Source organism: Lynx canadensis, chromosome B2, assembly GCF_007474595.2.
Source record: "Lynx canadensis isolate LIC74 chromosome B2, mLynCan4.pri.v2, whole genome shotgun sequence".
In the NCBI taxonomy this organism is placed as follows: domain Eukaryota; kingdom Metazoa; phylum Chordata; class Mammalia; order Carnivora; family Felidae; genus Lynx; species Lynx canadensis.
In genome coordinates, this window is record NC_044307.1 from 11,650,228 (window position 1) to 11,668,456 (window position 18,229).

Below are 18,229 nucleotides of genomic sequence, written 5' to 3' on the forward strand. Positions count from 1 at the left end.
CCGCCTCTGTACAATTGCTTGGCGCGCCCATGTATTCCTGATCAATCATTGTGATACCCGTACCCCCGGTTGTGGTCTGACCTAAAGGCAGGAACCAATCGAATACTGTTAAGTGTCCAACTTTAAACACCAACCAATCGCAGCTCTGTAACTGTGGAAAATTCCTGATTTCCCCATGACTTGTTTGTACCTGTCTATAAAAGGGGTGTAAAAACCTCTCTCAGGGCCTCTTGGCGTCACCGGCAACGGGGGCACAGAGGTCCAGGTTCGAACCTGCAATAAATGACCCTTGCTGCTTAGCTTTGACTCTGGACTCTGGTGGTTCGTTTTTGGGGGTCTCTTAGACTCTGGGCGTTTCAATGGCACGTATTCAAGTGGGGAGTTTATCATCACGAGAGAACTGCGGCAGATTTTCCAAAGCACATCCATTATCTGGATAACTGGCCTCACTTTCCACTTTGCTTTAGCCGCAAAGATGGGCTCTTCCCTTAACATTTACCGTAAGCTAGCCTTTGAAAGGAATCAGGAACGCACTACATTAAGTTTGGGGACAGATGTTTAACAAGCGAGCACCTGAAAATTTGGTCGGTAAAAGAAGGGACGTACCTGTGTTTGTAGTCCTTTAAGACTCTGTTAGTGTAAAAGGTGGCAGCCTCATTCATCTCCTTGACATAAGGACCGGGTTTGGGGGACTGGGCAGAACAGGACCATCACCCCAGCATAGAAGAAAAAAAAACAGGATAAGAAAGAAAATGTCTTAAGGATGAAGAAAAGCCATGGAAAGTTGGAGACAAACATTTTGTTCTGTAAGGGTAAGTGAGACACTTCCACATCTCCTAGCACAAAGCACCGAACTGCAACCAGGGTAAGAGAGAGCTGGTGCGTTCACCCCGAGAGGAATCTCCTGGGGTGTAGCGGACAGGAAGGAGCCCGAAGGTAGCCCAAAGTTCTCCTAAACACTCCAAAAAATGACAGGTGCAGGGGCCAGACTCACCACAGCTATCCACCCAAGGGCAGGGATGCTTTCGCTGACGGCCGAGAGATGATTAAACATTTTACTCCCCCGGTTTCTCTCTCTGAAAGTTTGGATTTCCTGGATCTTTTCTGAGATTGGTTTCAGAAGCGCAGCGACATCATTCTGCAAGCAAACATTGAACATTGTCACTAAAGAGCAGGGCAGAAGTTCAGGTCTCCAGGCTGGCCTCAGCAGGAGTACTTGCCATTGGTCAGGGGCTTTCAGACCAGAACAGAGGGCTGTTGTTACCGTAATACTATGTTTTCATTCTTTGAAGTGTGAAAATTGTACATATTTTTAACATTATGAACGCCGTCTCCTGAGACATGGAAGAAACCCAGCATATGATACAGCGCCTGTTTTAGAGTGCAGCATGAACAAGGAAATTGAGTGTGGTCAGTTTAATTTCGAAATGGAATGTATAGGCCACACACGTTGGAATAACACAGGTCTAAAATCCCGGTGGGTGATGGGGGCGCTTGGGTGGCTCAGTCGGTGGAGCATCTGACTCTTGGTTTTGGCTCAGGTCATGATCCCAGGGTCGTGGGATCGAGCCCCATGTTGGGCTCTGCACTGAGCGAAAAAAAAAAAAAAAAAAAAAAGATGAAAATAAAATCTGGGGTGGGGGGAGACATTAGCAAAAAGGTATCTTCTTGCTCCTGTGGGAATAGATGCGAGGGAGGGTCTTGGTTTCACCAGTTACCGTAATCCACGTGAAAAAGTGGAGATCTTCCACGGTGGCTCTTTTTTAAAAAAATGTGATGGCTTACAATATTTACGGTTACCTTAGTCTGGTTTGGCTTTCTACGTTGTGCCTCGTGAACCTGGCCAACAACTACTGGTTACTCTCACTTGTGATTAATTCAACAACTGACTTCTCTAGTCATGCAGAAAACGACTTTCAAAATTATGTGAGCGGGTTATGAAGTATCACAGACACAGGGGCCTATACTCCCTCCCCATCCACCCCTGGAGCAGTCTCTTCTCTTTGGTTTTGAAGTAGATACAAGATTACCAGTTTGTTTTTTTTGTTTTGTTTTGTTTTGTTTTTCATGTGTTCCAAAGAACTAGAAACAGCTTGTACTCCGGCAATATTTTACTAAATGGTGTTTGCAGAATGTTAAATGGAAAGGCCCCGAAAGCTCTTTCATTTCTTTTACTGAGACTTCAGAGCAAAGGTTCTCAACCTTGGCCACACATTGAAATGATACGGGAGCTTTGAAAAACAGAGGGCTGGGTCCCACCCTGAAAGACTGTGATTTCACTGGTCTGGAGGTGGTCTGGGGTAGGGGTGTGGGGGGAGGGGGTTGCAAATGCTCCCCAGGGGCAGATTTTAATCACTGCTACAGTGATGGCTTAGCACCCCAAAGGGCAGTTGTTCCTGCCAGGGACGGCAGACCGGTTGGGGAAGAAGCCACAGTCGGCCACAGCAGCTTCCAGACCTCACTTCTCCTTCTTGACCCTTTTATATACCCTTCCCTACAAGAAACGTATGTTAAGAGCTGACACTGGTTCGAATCTCAGCTCTGCCACTTACTACCGATGCGGCCTTGAGCAAATGACTTAATCTGAGCTTTGGTCTCCTCATCTGTAATTCAGAGATAATACCTACAGCCTGTAGACTACAGGACATACAGCATTTCAAGCTTGCTTTCATTTCATTTCATTTCATTTCATTTCATTTCAAGATTTACTCTTATGTAATTAGCTCAGTGAGGAAGTAAAAGGGATGTCCTCTAGCATATGTAATACTCATTTGCTTCAAGTAAGTGTCTGTGCATTTAAGATAAGAGAGGCTCCAAATAAATATCCACCTAGGTTAATAGGATTTTAGGATTACAGGAGTCCAAACTGGGTCATCTAGTTCAGGTTCTGATAGAACCGTCTGAGTAGGTCATGATCAGTGTTTTAAAAAGTAACTGAAACAGAAGAAAAAGTATCAGAGGGCATTCACATGTATTTCATGTGGGTGGGTGCGTCCCAAACATTTGTTTCAGTTACCCAGTGCCTGTGCGTGTACATGTGTGTGTACAATGTATTTCTCATCATGAATCTCAGTCTAAAATTTTAAGAAGTGTGGATGGAATCCAGTTCTCCCATTTCACATAATTAGGAGACAAGATCAGCTAGCCAGTGTTAGTAGAGCTGGGGCTAGAACCCAGGTCTTCTGGGAGGCCCTGAAACAACTTTCTGCATCCGGTGCTCAGAAAAATACAGTTAGCTCTCCACGCACAAGTTTCCTCCCTGCCAGCAAGAGTAGGGGAAGGTATTGTGAAGAGATTAAGGGCTCAGATCTGGAAAGAGACCACCTGGGTTCAAGTCCTTGCTCCCCAGTGTACTAAACCCCAGGCCATTCCTCAGACTACCAAATGTGTCTATGATTCCATGACCTCATCTGCAAAATAGTGTTGATAATGGTACCCACTTGACTGGACTGTTAGGAGGAGTGAATGAGAGGAAGCTGTCTGTACTCGGTATAGAGTCAGGTGCACTGGGGTGCTCCGCAAGCAGGGCGTGATCTCAAGGTCTCTGCCAGGGAAGCCTCCAATTACCCACATTCACCGCCCAGTTCCCTCTTATCACTTGTATGCAAGCACAAGAAGAGAGATTTCCTAGTTGGGATATGCAAATGGACAGAGGCATGCTTTTTGTTTTGTTTTGTTTTGTTTTGTTTTGTGTTGTTTTGTTTTGTTTTTGACACCTTGATTTAGGACTTCCAGGCTCCAGAACTGTGAGAAAGTAAATGTCTGTTGTTTAAGCCCCCCAGTCTGTGGTACTTCCTTTTGGCACCTGTAGAAAAATAACCTAAGGGCGTGATGGCTTTATAGGAGAAGCAAACACCTCCAAACGCCCAACAACTCCCAAATCAACCTCTGAATAAAACAGTCACCCCCACCAAATACTCCTTGCCTCAAAACTCCATGCCTCTTCCATGTTTGTTTGTTAATGGCAGCCAAAAGTCAGGTTTAAATGCTCTCCCTGGAATTTCACTATTTGTTTATTTAAAAAAAAAAACTTTTTTAAATTAAGTAAATACTACCCACGATGTGGGGCTTGAACTCACAACCTCAGAATCAAGAGTCGCATCTTCTATAGACAGAGCCAGTCAGGCACCCCTGGAATTTCACTCTTTAGAAGGGAAACATTGCCCTCTTTCAGGGGTTCTTTTTAGTCCAAATCCTACATCAGATCCAAGGTGTGTTATAGGTATTTCTAGAAGGCAGCTGATTTTTGCTTATGGCAAAACTACTAAAAAGCATCCTAATTTCCTCCAACAATTTGCTAAGCTGTAATATTCTTGATGCAGTGACATTTCTGAGAAAGGCCAGAATATCTGAATTGTTGGTGATATCTGGCCTATTGCCCCAAGGGGAAAAATAACCAGAAACACTGTATTTACAATGTTAGATAGATTTATTAAGGCCATCTTCATTTATCTCTAACTTCCCAAGAACAAACTCTAAAGTCTGAGGAGACAGAAAGATATTATACATTGGTTATGTGATGAAAGCATCATAAAGATTGAGAAAAGTTTCCTTTTGCCTTGGTTTGGCAATTGCACAAAGAACTGTCCTCATTAAGATAGACATAGAGAGAGAGAGATGAGGAGATCAGATGAGAGAGAGGAAGGAATAGATGAAGGAGGAAGAAGAAGGGAGAAAAGAGAGAAACAGAAGAAAAGAACGAAAAAGAAAGAACAAGATAGAAGGAAGGAGAACCAAAACAAGATGCAAAAATAAAACAGCAACAAGACAAAAAGCCCCAGCCCAGAAAGAAACAAAGACAGAAAACGAAAAAAAAAAAGGAAGAAGAAAAGAAGACCGCTCAGAGAACTAAGTAAAACAACTATTTGCATAACCTTAATAAACACTATAGCTTTTATTCGGTGCCAGATTTCTCCTGTACTGCAAGCTAGGCTAACACTCTCCAGCTCATCCTGAACGTTCACAGCTGGAATCAAAAACAGAGAACGTTAGGGTTATGGTGTGATTTCCATCAAGGCTGACTGTGTAGGGATGTCAGATGAAAGGCAAATGGGAGAGAGGCTTTCAGTTACAAGTATTTCCACCTGTTAAGTACTGAGCAGGTACTAGGCGTACTCAATAAATACAGGCTGAAAGGCACATGTCAATGAACACTACAAAAGGGCTTTCCACTCGTAGAAGGGGATACATTTAGGAGGTGTCCTGGGTTGTTTCAATGGATGCATTGGTGATGGCTCCTCAGACCGCATCTAGCTTTAGGCTGACTTGGGATTGGCCAGTTGTACCCAGGTCTCATTCAGATGACTTCCTTCCTTCCTTCCTTCCTCCCTCCCTCCCTCCCTCCCTCCCTCCCTTCCTCCCTCCCTCCCTCCCTCCCTCCCTTCCTTCCTTTCCTTCCTTCCTTTCCTTCCTTCCTTTTCTTTCTTTCTTTCTCTCTCTTTCTCTTCCTTCCTTCCTTCCTTTCCTTCCTTCCTTCCTTCCTTCCTTCCTTCCTTCCTTCCTTCCTTCCTTCCTTCCTTTTCTTTCTTTCTTTCTTTCTCTCTCTCTTTCTCTTCCTTCCTTCCTTTCCTTCCTTCCTTTTCTTTCTTTCTCTCTCTTTCTCTTCCTTCCTTCCTTCCTTTCCTTCCTTCCTTCCTTCCTTTTCTTTCTTTCTTTCTCTTCCTTCCTTCCTTCCTTCCTTCCTTCCTCCTTCCTTCCTTTTCTTTCTTTCTCTCCCTTCCTTCCTTCCTTCCTTCCTTCCTCCCTCCCTCCCTTCCTCTCTCTCTCTTTCTCTCTCTCTCTCTCTCTCTCCCTTCCTTTCCTTCCTTCCTCCTTCCTTCCTTCCTTCTCCCTTCCTTCCTCCTTCCTTCCTTCCTTCCTTCCTTCCTTCCTTCCTTCTTTCTTTCAAAAAATTTTTTAAATCTTTATTTATTTTTGAGAGACAGAGTGTGAGCAGGGGAGGAGCAGAGAGAGCGGGAGACACAGAATCTGAAGCAGGCTCCAGGCTCTGGGCTGTCAGCACAGAGCCTGACGCAGGGCTTGAATTCATGGACCGTGAGATCATGACCTGAGCCAAAGTCAGACGCTCAACAGACTGAGCCACCCAGGTGCCCCAGATTACTTTCTTTAAACTCAGGTTTCTATTACTCTGAGAGACCTTTCCTTGGAAGAAAACCATTTTGCAAGGTTCAAATGAAGGGTTAACTGGAAAATCTTCTCTTCCCCTTCCCCCAGTTTCTGTGGGCTTTAACAGAAGGAGAAAATGACCAAAATGGAGGAGAGAGAGAGACATCAGCTGACTGTTAGTTTCAGGAAATGTTCTACAGGACTGTCTCAGCTTGATGGGACTGTGCTTTGGAGAGTATTTCAGGACTCGGTGTCTTTATGACCCTAGTTTCTGCCTTGAAGTTGAAGAATTGAGATCCAGTATCATCAACTTCATCTCAGCTTAGTTCCAGAAATAATTGTTTTGCAGAAAGTAAAATTAAAGAGCTTTATCAGCAAGCTCTGTAGAAACTTTACCCAAAAAGGAAAACCAAATTTCCACTCACGCTATTTTGTGAGAAATGGAACAGACTCCCTGGACTTTGACCTCAGAGATGTGTCACTGAGTGGAAGGAAATAAGCCTATTCCTGGAATCCAGGGTTTTCATGGGGTCCTCTTCACCAGGTAGAGAACGGATCAATCTACCGCTACTCCTTTTTAAATAATTTGTTTTTTTCTGGTTATAAAATTAACATACACTCTCTGTGAAACGCTGGGAAAAAAAACAGATGGGAAGACGTCGGTGAACAATAAACATGCTTAATTCCGCCACGTGAAAAAAAAGCCCTACTTGAATGTTTTATTTTTTTTTCTGGCACATAGACTTAGTAGAGCTCTCTTGAAAAAGAACAATAATTACTTTAAAAATATTGGCCATTAAGACCGTAAAGAATGGTCCTAAGAGTGGGATTCCAGCAGTTTCAATGAAAATAAGCAAGGACACAAATAAAATCCCATCAATACATTCTTGGCAAGTACTGTGAGAATTCTGTAATTGTAGAAAGGATGTTCTAAATGTAAATACTACAAAAGCATTACTATCACAATGCAGACAAGCTCAACAGCATTAAAGAAAGTATTTGATTTTAAATATCTGAATCCTACTTACATTTAAAATTCTAAGAAAACTTACATCAAACAGGAATGCTTAGCCAAGCATGCCACCAAGTATCAATCATTATTACCTTGGCTAATGTGTTTTTGTGCAAAGTTTTACCAATTGATTCCACTTAGGTGCATGTGTGAACATGTGCATGAATTATAGCACAAAAGACATATGGAAACATACACATCAAAGAGTTAACATTAAAATTTTTCTTATTCAATCTTGTAGGTTTATTCATATATTTTAAATTTTCTTTGTTGAAAAAATTTTTAAAAAATGTGTATTTATTTTTGAGACCGAGAGAGACAGAGCATGAACAGGGGAGGGGCAGAGAGAGAGGGAGACACAGAATCGGAAGCAGGCTCCAGGCTCTGAGCTGTCAGCACAGCACAGAGCCCGATGTGGGGCTCGAACTCACGGACCGTGAGATCATGACCTGAGCCGAAGTAGGATGCCTAACCGACTGAGCCACCCAGGTGCCCCTTCATATATTTTGAATTTTCTAATCTGTACACCCATTTATTCTGTTATTAGGGGAAAAGTTTTAAAACATACTAACCAGTTCTGTACCTTCAGTGGTAGAAAAGAATTTAATGGGTGCTATTAAACTTACATGTATCAAAAAAGATTAAGCCTCTTCCTTACCATGAGGTAAGTCGTTTCAGGAAACCATCTTCAGAAATTATCAGAATGAGCTATTCAGTTGAAGAATACTTATAGCATTTTCTCAGGCAAAGGTTACCCAAATCGGGAACAGTATTTGTTTCTAAAAATATGTTATTTGGGCACGTTTTAATAAAGGAAGCAATTGTTTTCACCATTTTAAGTTAGGAGCAAATATTTTTTATCAGAAACATTAATTTGAGTTCACTCACTTTGGTGCAGTTGTAGACACTTCCCTAGGCTAGTTTCCCTTAATGTTCCTGTTACATAAAAATTTTCCACTGTCCAGGAACATTTTGGAGGTTTGAGAATATGCCTCATGGAAATACTTTCAGAAACACTGGTACAGTTAAGACAACTTGGAAATTGAAAACAATTGCAAAACTGTCACAGAAGTCAATCTAAATAAACGAAACTTACTGAGCACTGCAAACATACATGATATTGTAGTAGTTGTCATTATCTTGCATCGTGACAGTTTTCATAGAAGATATTTTTTATGTTCATAAGGATTTACATTCCATATCTTATTTCAGCGTTTGCTAAACTCTCCTAAAAAATACACTTAAGCATCCTCGGCTTTTGCTTATATTCCTTAAAAATCATTTAAAAATTTTTTTACTTGTTTTTTTTTTTTTTTTTTGAGAGGGGGCAAGGAGGGGCAGAGGGAGAAGGAGAGAAAGACTCCCAAGCAGCCTGCACGCACCCAGTGTGGAGCCAGACGCAGGGCTTGATCTCATGAACCGTGAGACCACAACCTGAGCTGAAATCGAGAGTCAGACGCTTAACCGACTGAGCCACCCAGGCACCCCTAAAAATAATTTTTAAAGAGTAAAACCATGGAGACTTGGGCTCCTTGGGGAATGAATTGCTTTGGAGAGTTGCACTGTCCTGATACCCAAGAGAGAAGCTCCTAACACAAAAACTCCTGCTTAATTTTTTAAAGTTTATTTATTTATTCAGGGAGAGAGAGAGAAAGAGACGGAGCGAGAGAGCTCCTACTTAAATTTTTAATGCAAATCTTTCAACAACCCATTATACTCATCAGCACTTTTTCTTTCAGCAATTTTTAAAAAACAAACCAGGGGCGCCTGGGTGGCGCAGTCGGTTGAGCGTCTGACTTCAGCCAGGTCACGATCTCGCGGTCCGTGAGTTCGAGCCCCGCGTCGGGCTCTGGGCTGATGGCTCAGAGCCTGGAGCCTGTTTCCGGTTCTGTGTCTCCCTCTCTCTCTGCCCCTCCCCCGTTCATGCTCTGTCTCTCTCTGTCCCAAAAATAAATAAACATTGAAAAAAAAAATTTAAAAAATAAAAAAAATAAAGGTAGAACCGTGCGCTTGCAGTTACAAATCGGGCAGTTTTAAAATTGAAACATAGTTGACATATACGATTCTATTAGTTTCAGGTGTATAATTAATGGTTTCATACTAGTCTGCAAATCGGGCAGTTTTAAAATTGAAACATAGTTGACATATACGATTATATTAGTTTCAGGTTGGTTTCATACTAGTCTGGCTCATATCCACCAGCACATGCAGTTACAAAATATGTTTTCTCCTGGTGCCAAGTTTTAAGGTTTACTCTCTTAGCCACATTCGCATATGCAGTACAGTATTATTAACTCTAGTCACCATGCTGTATGTTACATCCCCACAGCTTCTTTCTTTTATACCTGGAAGTGTGTACCTTTTAATCCCCTTCACCCACTTCGCCCACCTCATTCTCCACCCCTGACCCCTGGCAACGACCAATCTGTCCTCTCTATCTATGAGCTTGGTGGTTTTTGTTTTCAGTTCTATCAGTTTGGTTTTTTTTTTTTTTTTTTTTTTTTGATTCCACCTATAAGTGAGATCATATGGTATTTGTCATTCTCTGATTTATTTCACTTAGCATATGCCCTCAAGGTCCATGCATGTTGTCGCAGATTACAAGATTTCATTCTTGTTTATGGCTGAATAATATTCCATTGTACATGTATCCCAGTTCGTCCATCCATCCTGATTGATACTCAGGCTGTTTCCAAGTCTTGACTATTGTAAATAATGCCACAACGGACACGGGGTGCAGATACCTCCTCAAGTTAGTGTTTTTGTTTCCTTTGGAAAAACATCCAGTAATGGGATTACTGGATCATATGATAATTCTAGTTTTGATTTTTTTCCCACACACGCATTTAAAAAAATGTTTATTATTTTGAGAGAGAGAGAGAGCGAGCGAGCCTGACCGGGGGAGGGGCAGAGAGAGAGAGAGAGAGGGAGACACAGAATTGGAAGCAGGCTCCAGGCTCTGAGCAGGGGCTCGCACTCATGGACTGATAAATCATGACCTGAGCCGAAGTCGGATGCTTAACTGACGAAACCACCCAGGGGCCCCTATTTTTTTAATTTTTGGGGGAACCTGTTCAGTGGCTGCACCAATTTACATTCCCACAAATTGGGCATTTTTAACGTAAAATCTTTTCTGCAAAAGCATTCAGCAAACCACAGGCTAAAGAGCCTTCTCCAAATAAATGTTTTAATTGTTCAGATAATACTACAAATAATAATTTGCACTGTTGCTACCGACACATTGTAAGTTATATGTTTTAACATTCAAAGCCTTATTTAGGATTTCACGGCCACTGACACTGAGCAGTAGACACTTTGTCAGTCCCCACTTATATTTTTGTCTTTGCCACTGTTCACAGGGATGAGCCTTATCTCTCATCATTTCTAGTTTTTGTTGTGTACTACCAAAACCTACAATTGATTCATCAGAACAAGAACACAGTTCTGCTGACATGATATGTGGACCACAATTTTCTCTAAGCTCTCAATGTTTGACATGTCTCAGAAGAGTAGGTATGAGATATAAAAAGTCAAGTTCAACGAAAATCAAAATGTTTACACAATGACCCACAACAATTTGTGTCCTTATAACACCTCATATCCTGAATCTTGCTGCAACAATGGGAGTCAGAAGATGGAAACAACAACAACAACAACCCTGTAACATTAACTGTTCTCTCAGGTTGAGATTTATTGTTTTCATTATAGTTGTTCTGATAGGTAGAGTCTTTCACCGGTAGTACAAAAAGAGAATAGTCCAGACAGAGAAAACACATCTTTTGTATTCACGCATGGGTGTGCAGGCTAACAAATTAAGTTGAAAATCAACAACTTAACCTGGTTACCCACAGAGAGCACAAGAGAGGAGACTGGGTGGCCGAGAAGAATCTTATCTTGCACTTTGTTATGTTTTCAGCTTATTTTATGGGTCCAGCTGAGAAGATATCAACTCTGACCCCATCTGGGGAGGTATCACCTGGCATCTAAGAGTGATGAATTTTGTAACGATCTATAATTTTACTTTATGGGATACTGAACACTAGAGAGGAGCAGCAGGTCTCATTTTGTGCTTTACTCAAACGCACAGGGACTTCACTAACAATCTCTACGGGCATAAATTGGAGAACACTGCCAAAACTGTCCAGATTCACCAGCTTTACAAAATCTACAACAATATATACTATGATCAGAAATTAGTTCTCTGCAAATGCAAAAAACAAAAACCAAAAACCAAAAAACACACAACTGAACTGCCATTAATCTTTTTTTTCCTATTAACATTTGTTGAGCACTAACTGTATGCCAAGCACCATACAGTCACTTGTGTCTACTTTCTAATGATAAATCTCAGTTTATTTTTTTTATTTTTGATAAATCTGTTTATTTTTTTAAATTTTTTTTGATAAATCTCAGTTTATTTTTTTAAATTTTTGCTAAATGTGTTTATTTTTTTAATTTTTTTGATAAAATCTCAGTTTATTTTTTTTAATTTTTTTGATAAATCTGTTTATTTTTTTAAATTTTTTTGGATAAATCTCAGTTTATTTTTTTAAATTTTTGCTAAATCTCAGTTTATTTTTTTTTAATTTTTTTGATAAATCTGTTTATTTTAATTTTTTTTGATAAATCTGTTTATTTTTTTAAATTTTTTGATAAATCTGTTTATTTTTTTAATTTTTTGATAAATCTCAGTTGATTTTAATTTTTTTGATAAATCTCAGTTTATTTTTTAAATTTTTTTGATAAATCTCTTTATTTTTTAAAATTTTTTTGATAAATCTGTTTATTTTTTTAATTTTTTTGATAAATCTGTTTATTTTTTTAATTTTTTTTGATAAATCTTTATTTTTTTATTTTTTTGATAAATCTGTTTGTTTTTTTTTAATTTTTTTTTTTTTTGAAAAATCTCAGTTTAAACTATCAAAGCATCATTTGAAAAATCCCAGCCTAGTCAACTGGATTTACCGGGTTATTATCTTCCCCCTCAATAAGCGGCCCATGGTAGAGGCACGGCTAGATCTCCCTGAGTTTCATTTATGCAGAATATTGCTGAGATGACCCAAATCTATAGTTTCCCTTCCAAACTCAGGAGATAAGAAAAATTTCAACAACTATCCTGTGAGTCTTAAGTCACATGGTAGGTGAACCATTACTGTCTCAAGCTACTAATGCTTAGCTCCAATAATCCTTAATTAGAAACTTGCTTTTTCTTTTAAGGTTAGCACAATCTCCATGAGATTCCACTGTCCGATTTTATCAAGCACAATGCTTCCCACTGGGCATCCAGTTTGGTGAACAGCTCAGCACAAATAGTGCTTCCTGGTCAACGGAGTTTGGTATCCCCCTTTTGGTGAGTCATGATTCACCTCAGAATACTGCTAGAGAAGTACGAAAGAAACCTATTTAACTTTGTTTAACCTGATGTTTCCACAGTTTTTTGTTTTCGCCCACGGAACCTTTTCTCTTCCCCACCCCTGGTTTTCTAGGGAACTGATACTCTGTGGGACAGAGCGTGGGAAATGCGGTTCCAGGGAGTCCGTGGGGGCGGCTGCAGGAACTCCCAGAAGTCTGTAGGGCTGCTCATTGGGTATCCATCATTCCCCTCCTCTCCACTTGGTCTTGCTCATTACCACTGAGATACTTCCAAGGGCATTTAATGGAGGTAAAGAAGTCTCTAGTCCCCCTCCAACACCCACACCCACACCCACACCCACACTGGGAGGGCTGTTGGCACAGCCCGCCCCCCTCTGCACTGAGATTCTGTCTTCTACTGCCATCCCCTCTGCCAGTCCTTCTCTGACTCGCCTGGCGCCCACCTCTAATCACGCCCACCATTTGCAGCTCCAGTCTTTCCTCTCCCTTCTCCTTAGCGTCTTTGTTTTCTTTTTTTTTCTCTTGCAGACCGAACCCTGGGTGGAAAGGCAGACTCCCTAGAAAACACAGCATTCTTTTCCTTCTGCAGAGCAAACTGATGGCTAATGACATTTGCCTTTGGTCCTTCCAGGTCTTGTGCTGTCTCTTCTCCCTGGGCTGCCCCATGGCCATGGGATGCTTCTTGGTATCCAAGAGGGATTTCTGGCTGCTTCCAGCTGCAGAGAAGTTTCCTGATTTAAGGTTTCCTTATGTTGTAGATCTCATGGGCTCAGTCTTCTCTGTGCTTATAGATTCCTGTGCCTGGTGTTTCACACTGACTTCTAAGGGGAAGTGCGGCTAACAGGGTGTGTGAAGCTAGCACAAAACGTGATATACACCCAGAACGACTTTCTATGAGGTATGTGCAGGAAGACCATCTTTGATCTTTGACTCAGTTATTAGACATAAGGCCTACTGCTCTTGACTATGTAGTAAAATGGAGATGATTGTATTCATTATGCCTCTAAAGAGAGTCATCTTGTTACCTGTTTGTTTCTTCATTTATCCAACAAATATATGCCAAGGGCCATCTATGTGCCAGGGCCGGTCAGAGGTGCTGGGGTAGGGCACCCCAATACAGACAGTTTGCAGCAGCAAACGATACAGCGACTCTTACGTCCCTGCCCTCTTTTGTTCGAGCGAGGTGGGGAAGGAATTGGCTCATACGGGTTTGGAGGTGGGCAAGTCCCAAGATCTGCAGGGTGAGCTGGCAAGCCAGAGACCCAGAGCTGACGGCAGAGCTCCAGTCTGAAGGCCGGCAGGCTTGAGACACAGGAAGAACTGGTGTTAAGTTTGAGTCCAAAAGCAGAAAGAAAGCTGATGTCCCAGTTTGAAGGCAGTCAGACAGGAGGAATTCTCCCTTACCCAGGGGAGGGTCAGGCTTTTTGTTCTATTTGAGCCTTCAACTCATCAGATGGGGCCACCCACATTAGGGTGCTTTATTTATTCAACCTACTGATTTAAGTGCTAATCTCATCCAAAAACATCCTCACAGAAACAGCTAGAATAACGTTTGACCAAATATCTGGGCACCCCAATGGCCTAGTGAGGCTGACGTATAAAGTTACCCATGACAACAGGAGACAGAGTACACTCTGCGGGGAGCAGATTTCTGATTAAGGATGATTGGAGCCGGGTATCAATAAGAACAAAGAATAATAAATAACTAAATTATATAGTATGTTAGGTGTTAAAAGCCACTGGAAAAAAAGGTGGAGTCGAGTGAGGGGGATCAGAAATACATGTGGGGATGGGTTGCAATCTAAAATAGGATGACCAGAAGAGGTCTCATGAGGGAGGTGACATTTGAATAAATACTTGGAGGAGGGTATTAGCCGTGGGGCTGTCTGGGGGAAGCAGAAAGAGCTCTTCAAGAGGAAAAAACCATCACAGGGGTCTTGAGGCTGGAATGTGTCTCCAGGGTTCAAGGATCAGCCAGCAAGACCAGTGGAGCTGGAATGAGTTGGAGGAAGAGGTGGAAGAGGAAATGGTGGGGAGCAGGGGAACGAATCACATGGGCTGTCGACAGGACTCTGGCTCTTATCCTGAATGAAACAGAAATCGCCACAGAGTTTTCAGCACAGGAATGACATGATGTGATTTTCTTTTATAAGAATCATTCTGGCCGCTGCGCTGAGAATAGACTGGGGGAAGGGGGAGGGTAGAAGCAGGGAGATCGTATTTGAGACTTTGCAAGAATTTGGATGAGAGACAGAAGCAGCTGGGGCCAGCGTGACCGTAGCGGAGGCCGTGAGGAGATTCTGGACTGGACGTGGGCTATCTGAGCGCAGGAGGAGTTAAGAATAACTCCTTGGTTTTTGACCTGAGCAATTAGGATGGAGTTGTGGTCACCTGAGAAGCAGAAGTTGAAAAAGGAACAGATTTTAGGAGGAAGACCAGGAGTTCAGAGTTGACACACTCTTTAGTCTACCCTTAACCTTGCCTTCCCAAGGGCCACACTTCACTAAGATTGTCTGCAAAGCGGCTCCCGATGTCCTTAACTCCCCTCCTTGCTTCTAAGCTTGATTCCTTTCTGGTTTCCATGCTCGGGAGCACGTTCTCCCATCTCAATTCAGTGCAACACAGTGTATCATGTGTTGCTCCTCATACACAAGGATGGTGCCTTTGGCCCACAATCAGCAGGAGGTGAGCTCGGTGCCGTTTCTCTCCTGGTGATGGTTTGTGCTGAGTCATCCACTCTGGCCAGCAGCAAATGTCTGCGAGACAAGTCGCCTGGATAATGGGTACATCCCGGGGTTGGCGGTAAAATTTTTTTGTTAATTTCCCAGGTCAATTACTCATTCTATCCTGAAATTAGCTGGCCCACAGAGAGCTCAAACCTTTGGACTTAACTTCATCTGTGCCATATTTTAACTAATCAGAATAATGGATGGAGACATACTGTTTAATATGGTTGATCTGGGGTAGACCCGATCATGTCGTATGCGTGTCTGTGGGTGATCTAGCTTTCTTTCTTTCTTTCTCTCTCTTTTTTTTTTTTTTTTTTTTAAAGGCTTTACTTTCAGGTAATCTCTACACCCAACATGAGGCTCAAACTCACAATCCCGAGATCAAAAGTGGCACACTCTACCTAGTGAGCCGGTCAGGCGCCCCCTTGCTTGCATTTTTTATGCTAAATACAGTGCTTGTCACGTAACAGGTAAATGAATAAGTAAACACATTAATGTTGAAGTAATAAATAAAAATGAACCTTCTGAGAAGTGAGACGTGATCTGGATAGTAGAAATAAACTTATTTACTTACTATGGCAATAGTTTATCCTCTTTGATACACGTGTTGTTTTATTCATAAGTGAACACAACGATCAGGTATTTTCTTCTATGTTTTCTTCCTCTGTTTTCCTTCATAAGCTTTTCCTTGCATGGTATCCACCTTGATCTCATCAAGCTTTCTTGTTCCTATTATCTGTTAAAATATTTATAGAGCACCTACGATATGCCAGGTTTAATTCTAGGTATTTGGAATATATTAGTGAGAAAAAGAGAGACTTCCTCTACTGGGTTTGTAAGTGGTGAACGGACAGCAAATAATATACATGATAAACACATCTTACGTTGAAAAAAAGTAGAGCAATAAAAAGGGATGTAGGTGCTGGGGAGTTTTATTAACGTAAAAAGGCTTAGGTAAGAAGGTCTGGCTGACTGAAATATTTGACTATTTGGTGAATTCTGTTTATTCCAGCCAATCCTGTCACATGCTAGCAGCTGATCAGAGTGGAATATGGAATTTCAATGAGGAGAAAATAGGAATTGGAAAGGAATACAAGTTGCCCCCCCACTCCCACCCCAGAACTGGCTAACCTGGATTCAGCCACTCACAAAGCTAGAGTTCATTTTCAATTCCAGATAGTCTTGACCTTGGCATACAATACAGGATAATATGCTTGCTGCTGATTAGCATTACAGAATAAAATGTGCCAGGTACACTTTCTAGTACGTGCTTGACCACCTCTGTGTTACCAATCTTGATTTTTTTCTTGTAGGTACATTTTGTCAGCTCTGGGTCCTTCTGACTTCCAGTGCATAGCGTTACTTTATTAAATTAAATATACTCAGAGATTTTTTTTTTGGTGACCCCAAAATACAAAATTAAAATGTGAATACATGTACCCTACCACTGGGCAACATCATAAAAAGTTGGTAAATTTACAGGCAGGGAAAATATACAACTGTTTCCCATGGTTGGTTTTAGGAAATTTCTCTGAATTGCTAAGATGTACCTTTCCAACATCACACACTTGCATTGCTAAGTACAAAATACAATGCCTGCAAATGAAAGGCTGAAAGATCAAACTCTTTCCTTCCTTCTGGCACATTAGATGCTCCTTCCAGAACACAGAGAGATAGGCTGAGGCCAAGAGGAACTGACCTGGGCAGTCAATGGGATTTGTTCCTCATCATCAGGCCATGTTAGGAACCCCACACAAGTCTGTATAAGACCTTCAGTGGTGAACCTCATATGGGGATCAGTTTTGGGGTAGGGAGGACATGAATTGCCTACTATCAGTCAGGTACTATACTTTGCATTCTATATCTTAATTAAACACCACAAAACCTTGGAAAAATTAGCATTATTATTCCTGTTTTACAAATGAGGGGATAAGTTCAATACATACTTAGTGATATGCTCAAGGTCATCTGGACAGAACTGGGATATTGAATTCAGATATGTCTGCTTCTCAAAGCTTATGTTCTTAGGCATAACGAAGAAAGCATTGGCTTTGGAGCGGGGCACATCCTGGTTTAAACCACACCTTTCACACCCGTTGGGGCTAACTTCCCCTCTCTGAGCCCCAGAATCCTTCTAGGAAAGGAGTAATACTCATCTGTGACCAAATAAGATAACGTGTGTATAATGTCTGACACATACACATCACAGAGACCTAAAGATGGGACCTGTTGTTATTTTCACCATTATTCAAAGATTTTACTGATTGTATGTATGAATAAACAGTATGTCATTGATAGCCAAACAAAATGTATTGCTCAGTGAAACATCACTGGTAAGAGAACCGACAGCCCACAATTTGTAGTCACAAGGACGAGCTTTCAGCGCAGGCCGTCCTGGATGAGGTAGAAACTCAGGTCTTCTCTTCTGAGACTCCCAGACCACTTACTCGTGTACTCCTAGATACGACATAGGCTGAAGCACTGTGACAATGACTGGAGCACTGACGAACAGTCTTTGGGAGAGGCTGCCCAAGGTCAATGCCAGGTGGAATTGTATCACCTCTCATGTGTTGACACCATGCTGGATTCTGAGACCTCGCTCTTGCAGTTGCTACTGATTAGTCGTCACCGTATCACTGATTTTCTTTAAAGACAACTTCTCTTGTGGCCATCAGTTTTGTAAATTTTGGAACTCATATCCTTCCTAGACTTGCTGGTACAAGCGTTTTCCCGTTAGTAAGAGTGTGCCACAGGCAAGACACATGGCAGCCTCTAGTGGGAGAACGTTCTGTTTGCTACAGACCTGTCGGATATGAAGGGCAGCACAATGGAGTTGCCATGCACTGCAGGCACCAGAGTCAGTCTCGGATTTTAGTCTTTTTTTTTTAATTTTTTTTAACATTTTTATTTATTTTTGAGACAGAGAGCATGAACAGGGGAGAGTCAGAGAAAGAGGGAGACACAGAATCTGAAACAGGCTCCAGGCTCTGAGCTGTCAGCACAGAGCCTG

General features: G+C 41.7%; 1 protein-coding gene across 2 annotated transcripts in view; it reads right to left on the reverse strand.

Annotated features, from left to right (window-relative positions):
- The window catches only part of CAP2 (cyclase associated actin cytoskeleton regulatory protein 2), a 152,485-nt gene that overhangs the window by 36,967 nt on the left and 97,289 nt on the right, over positions 1–18,229 (reverse strand). For both annotated transcript variants that reach the window (XM_030314790.1, XM_030314789.1), the window contains 2 exons: positions 995–1,138; positions 607–692 (listed from right to left, as the gene is read on the reverse strand). In XM_030314790.1, coding sequence (XP_030170650.1) covers positions 607–692; positions 995–1,138 — 230 coding nt within the window. The remainder of the gene's footprint in view (positions 1–606; positions 693–994; positions 1,139–18,229) is intronic.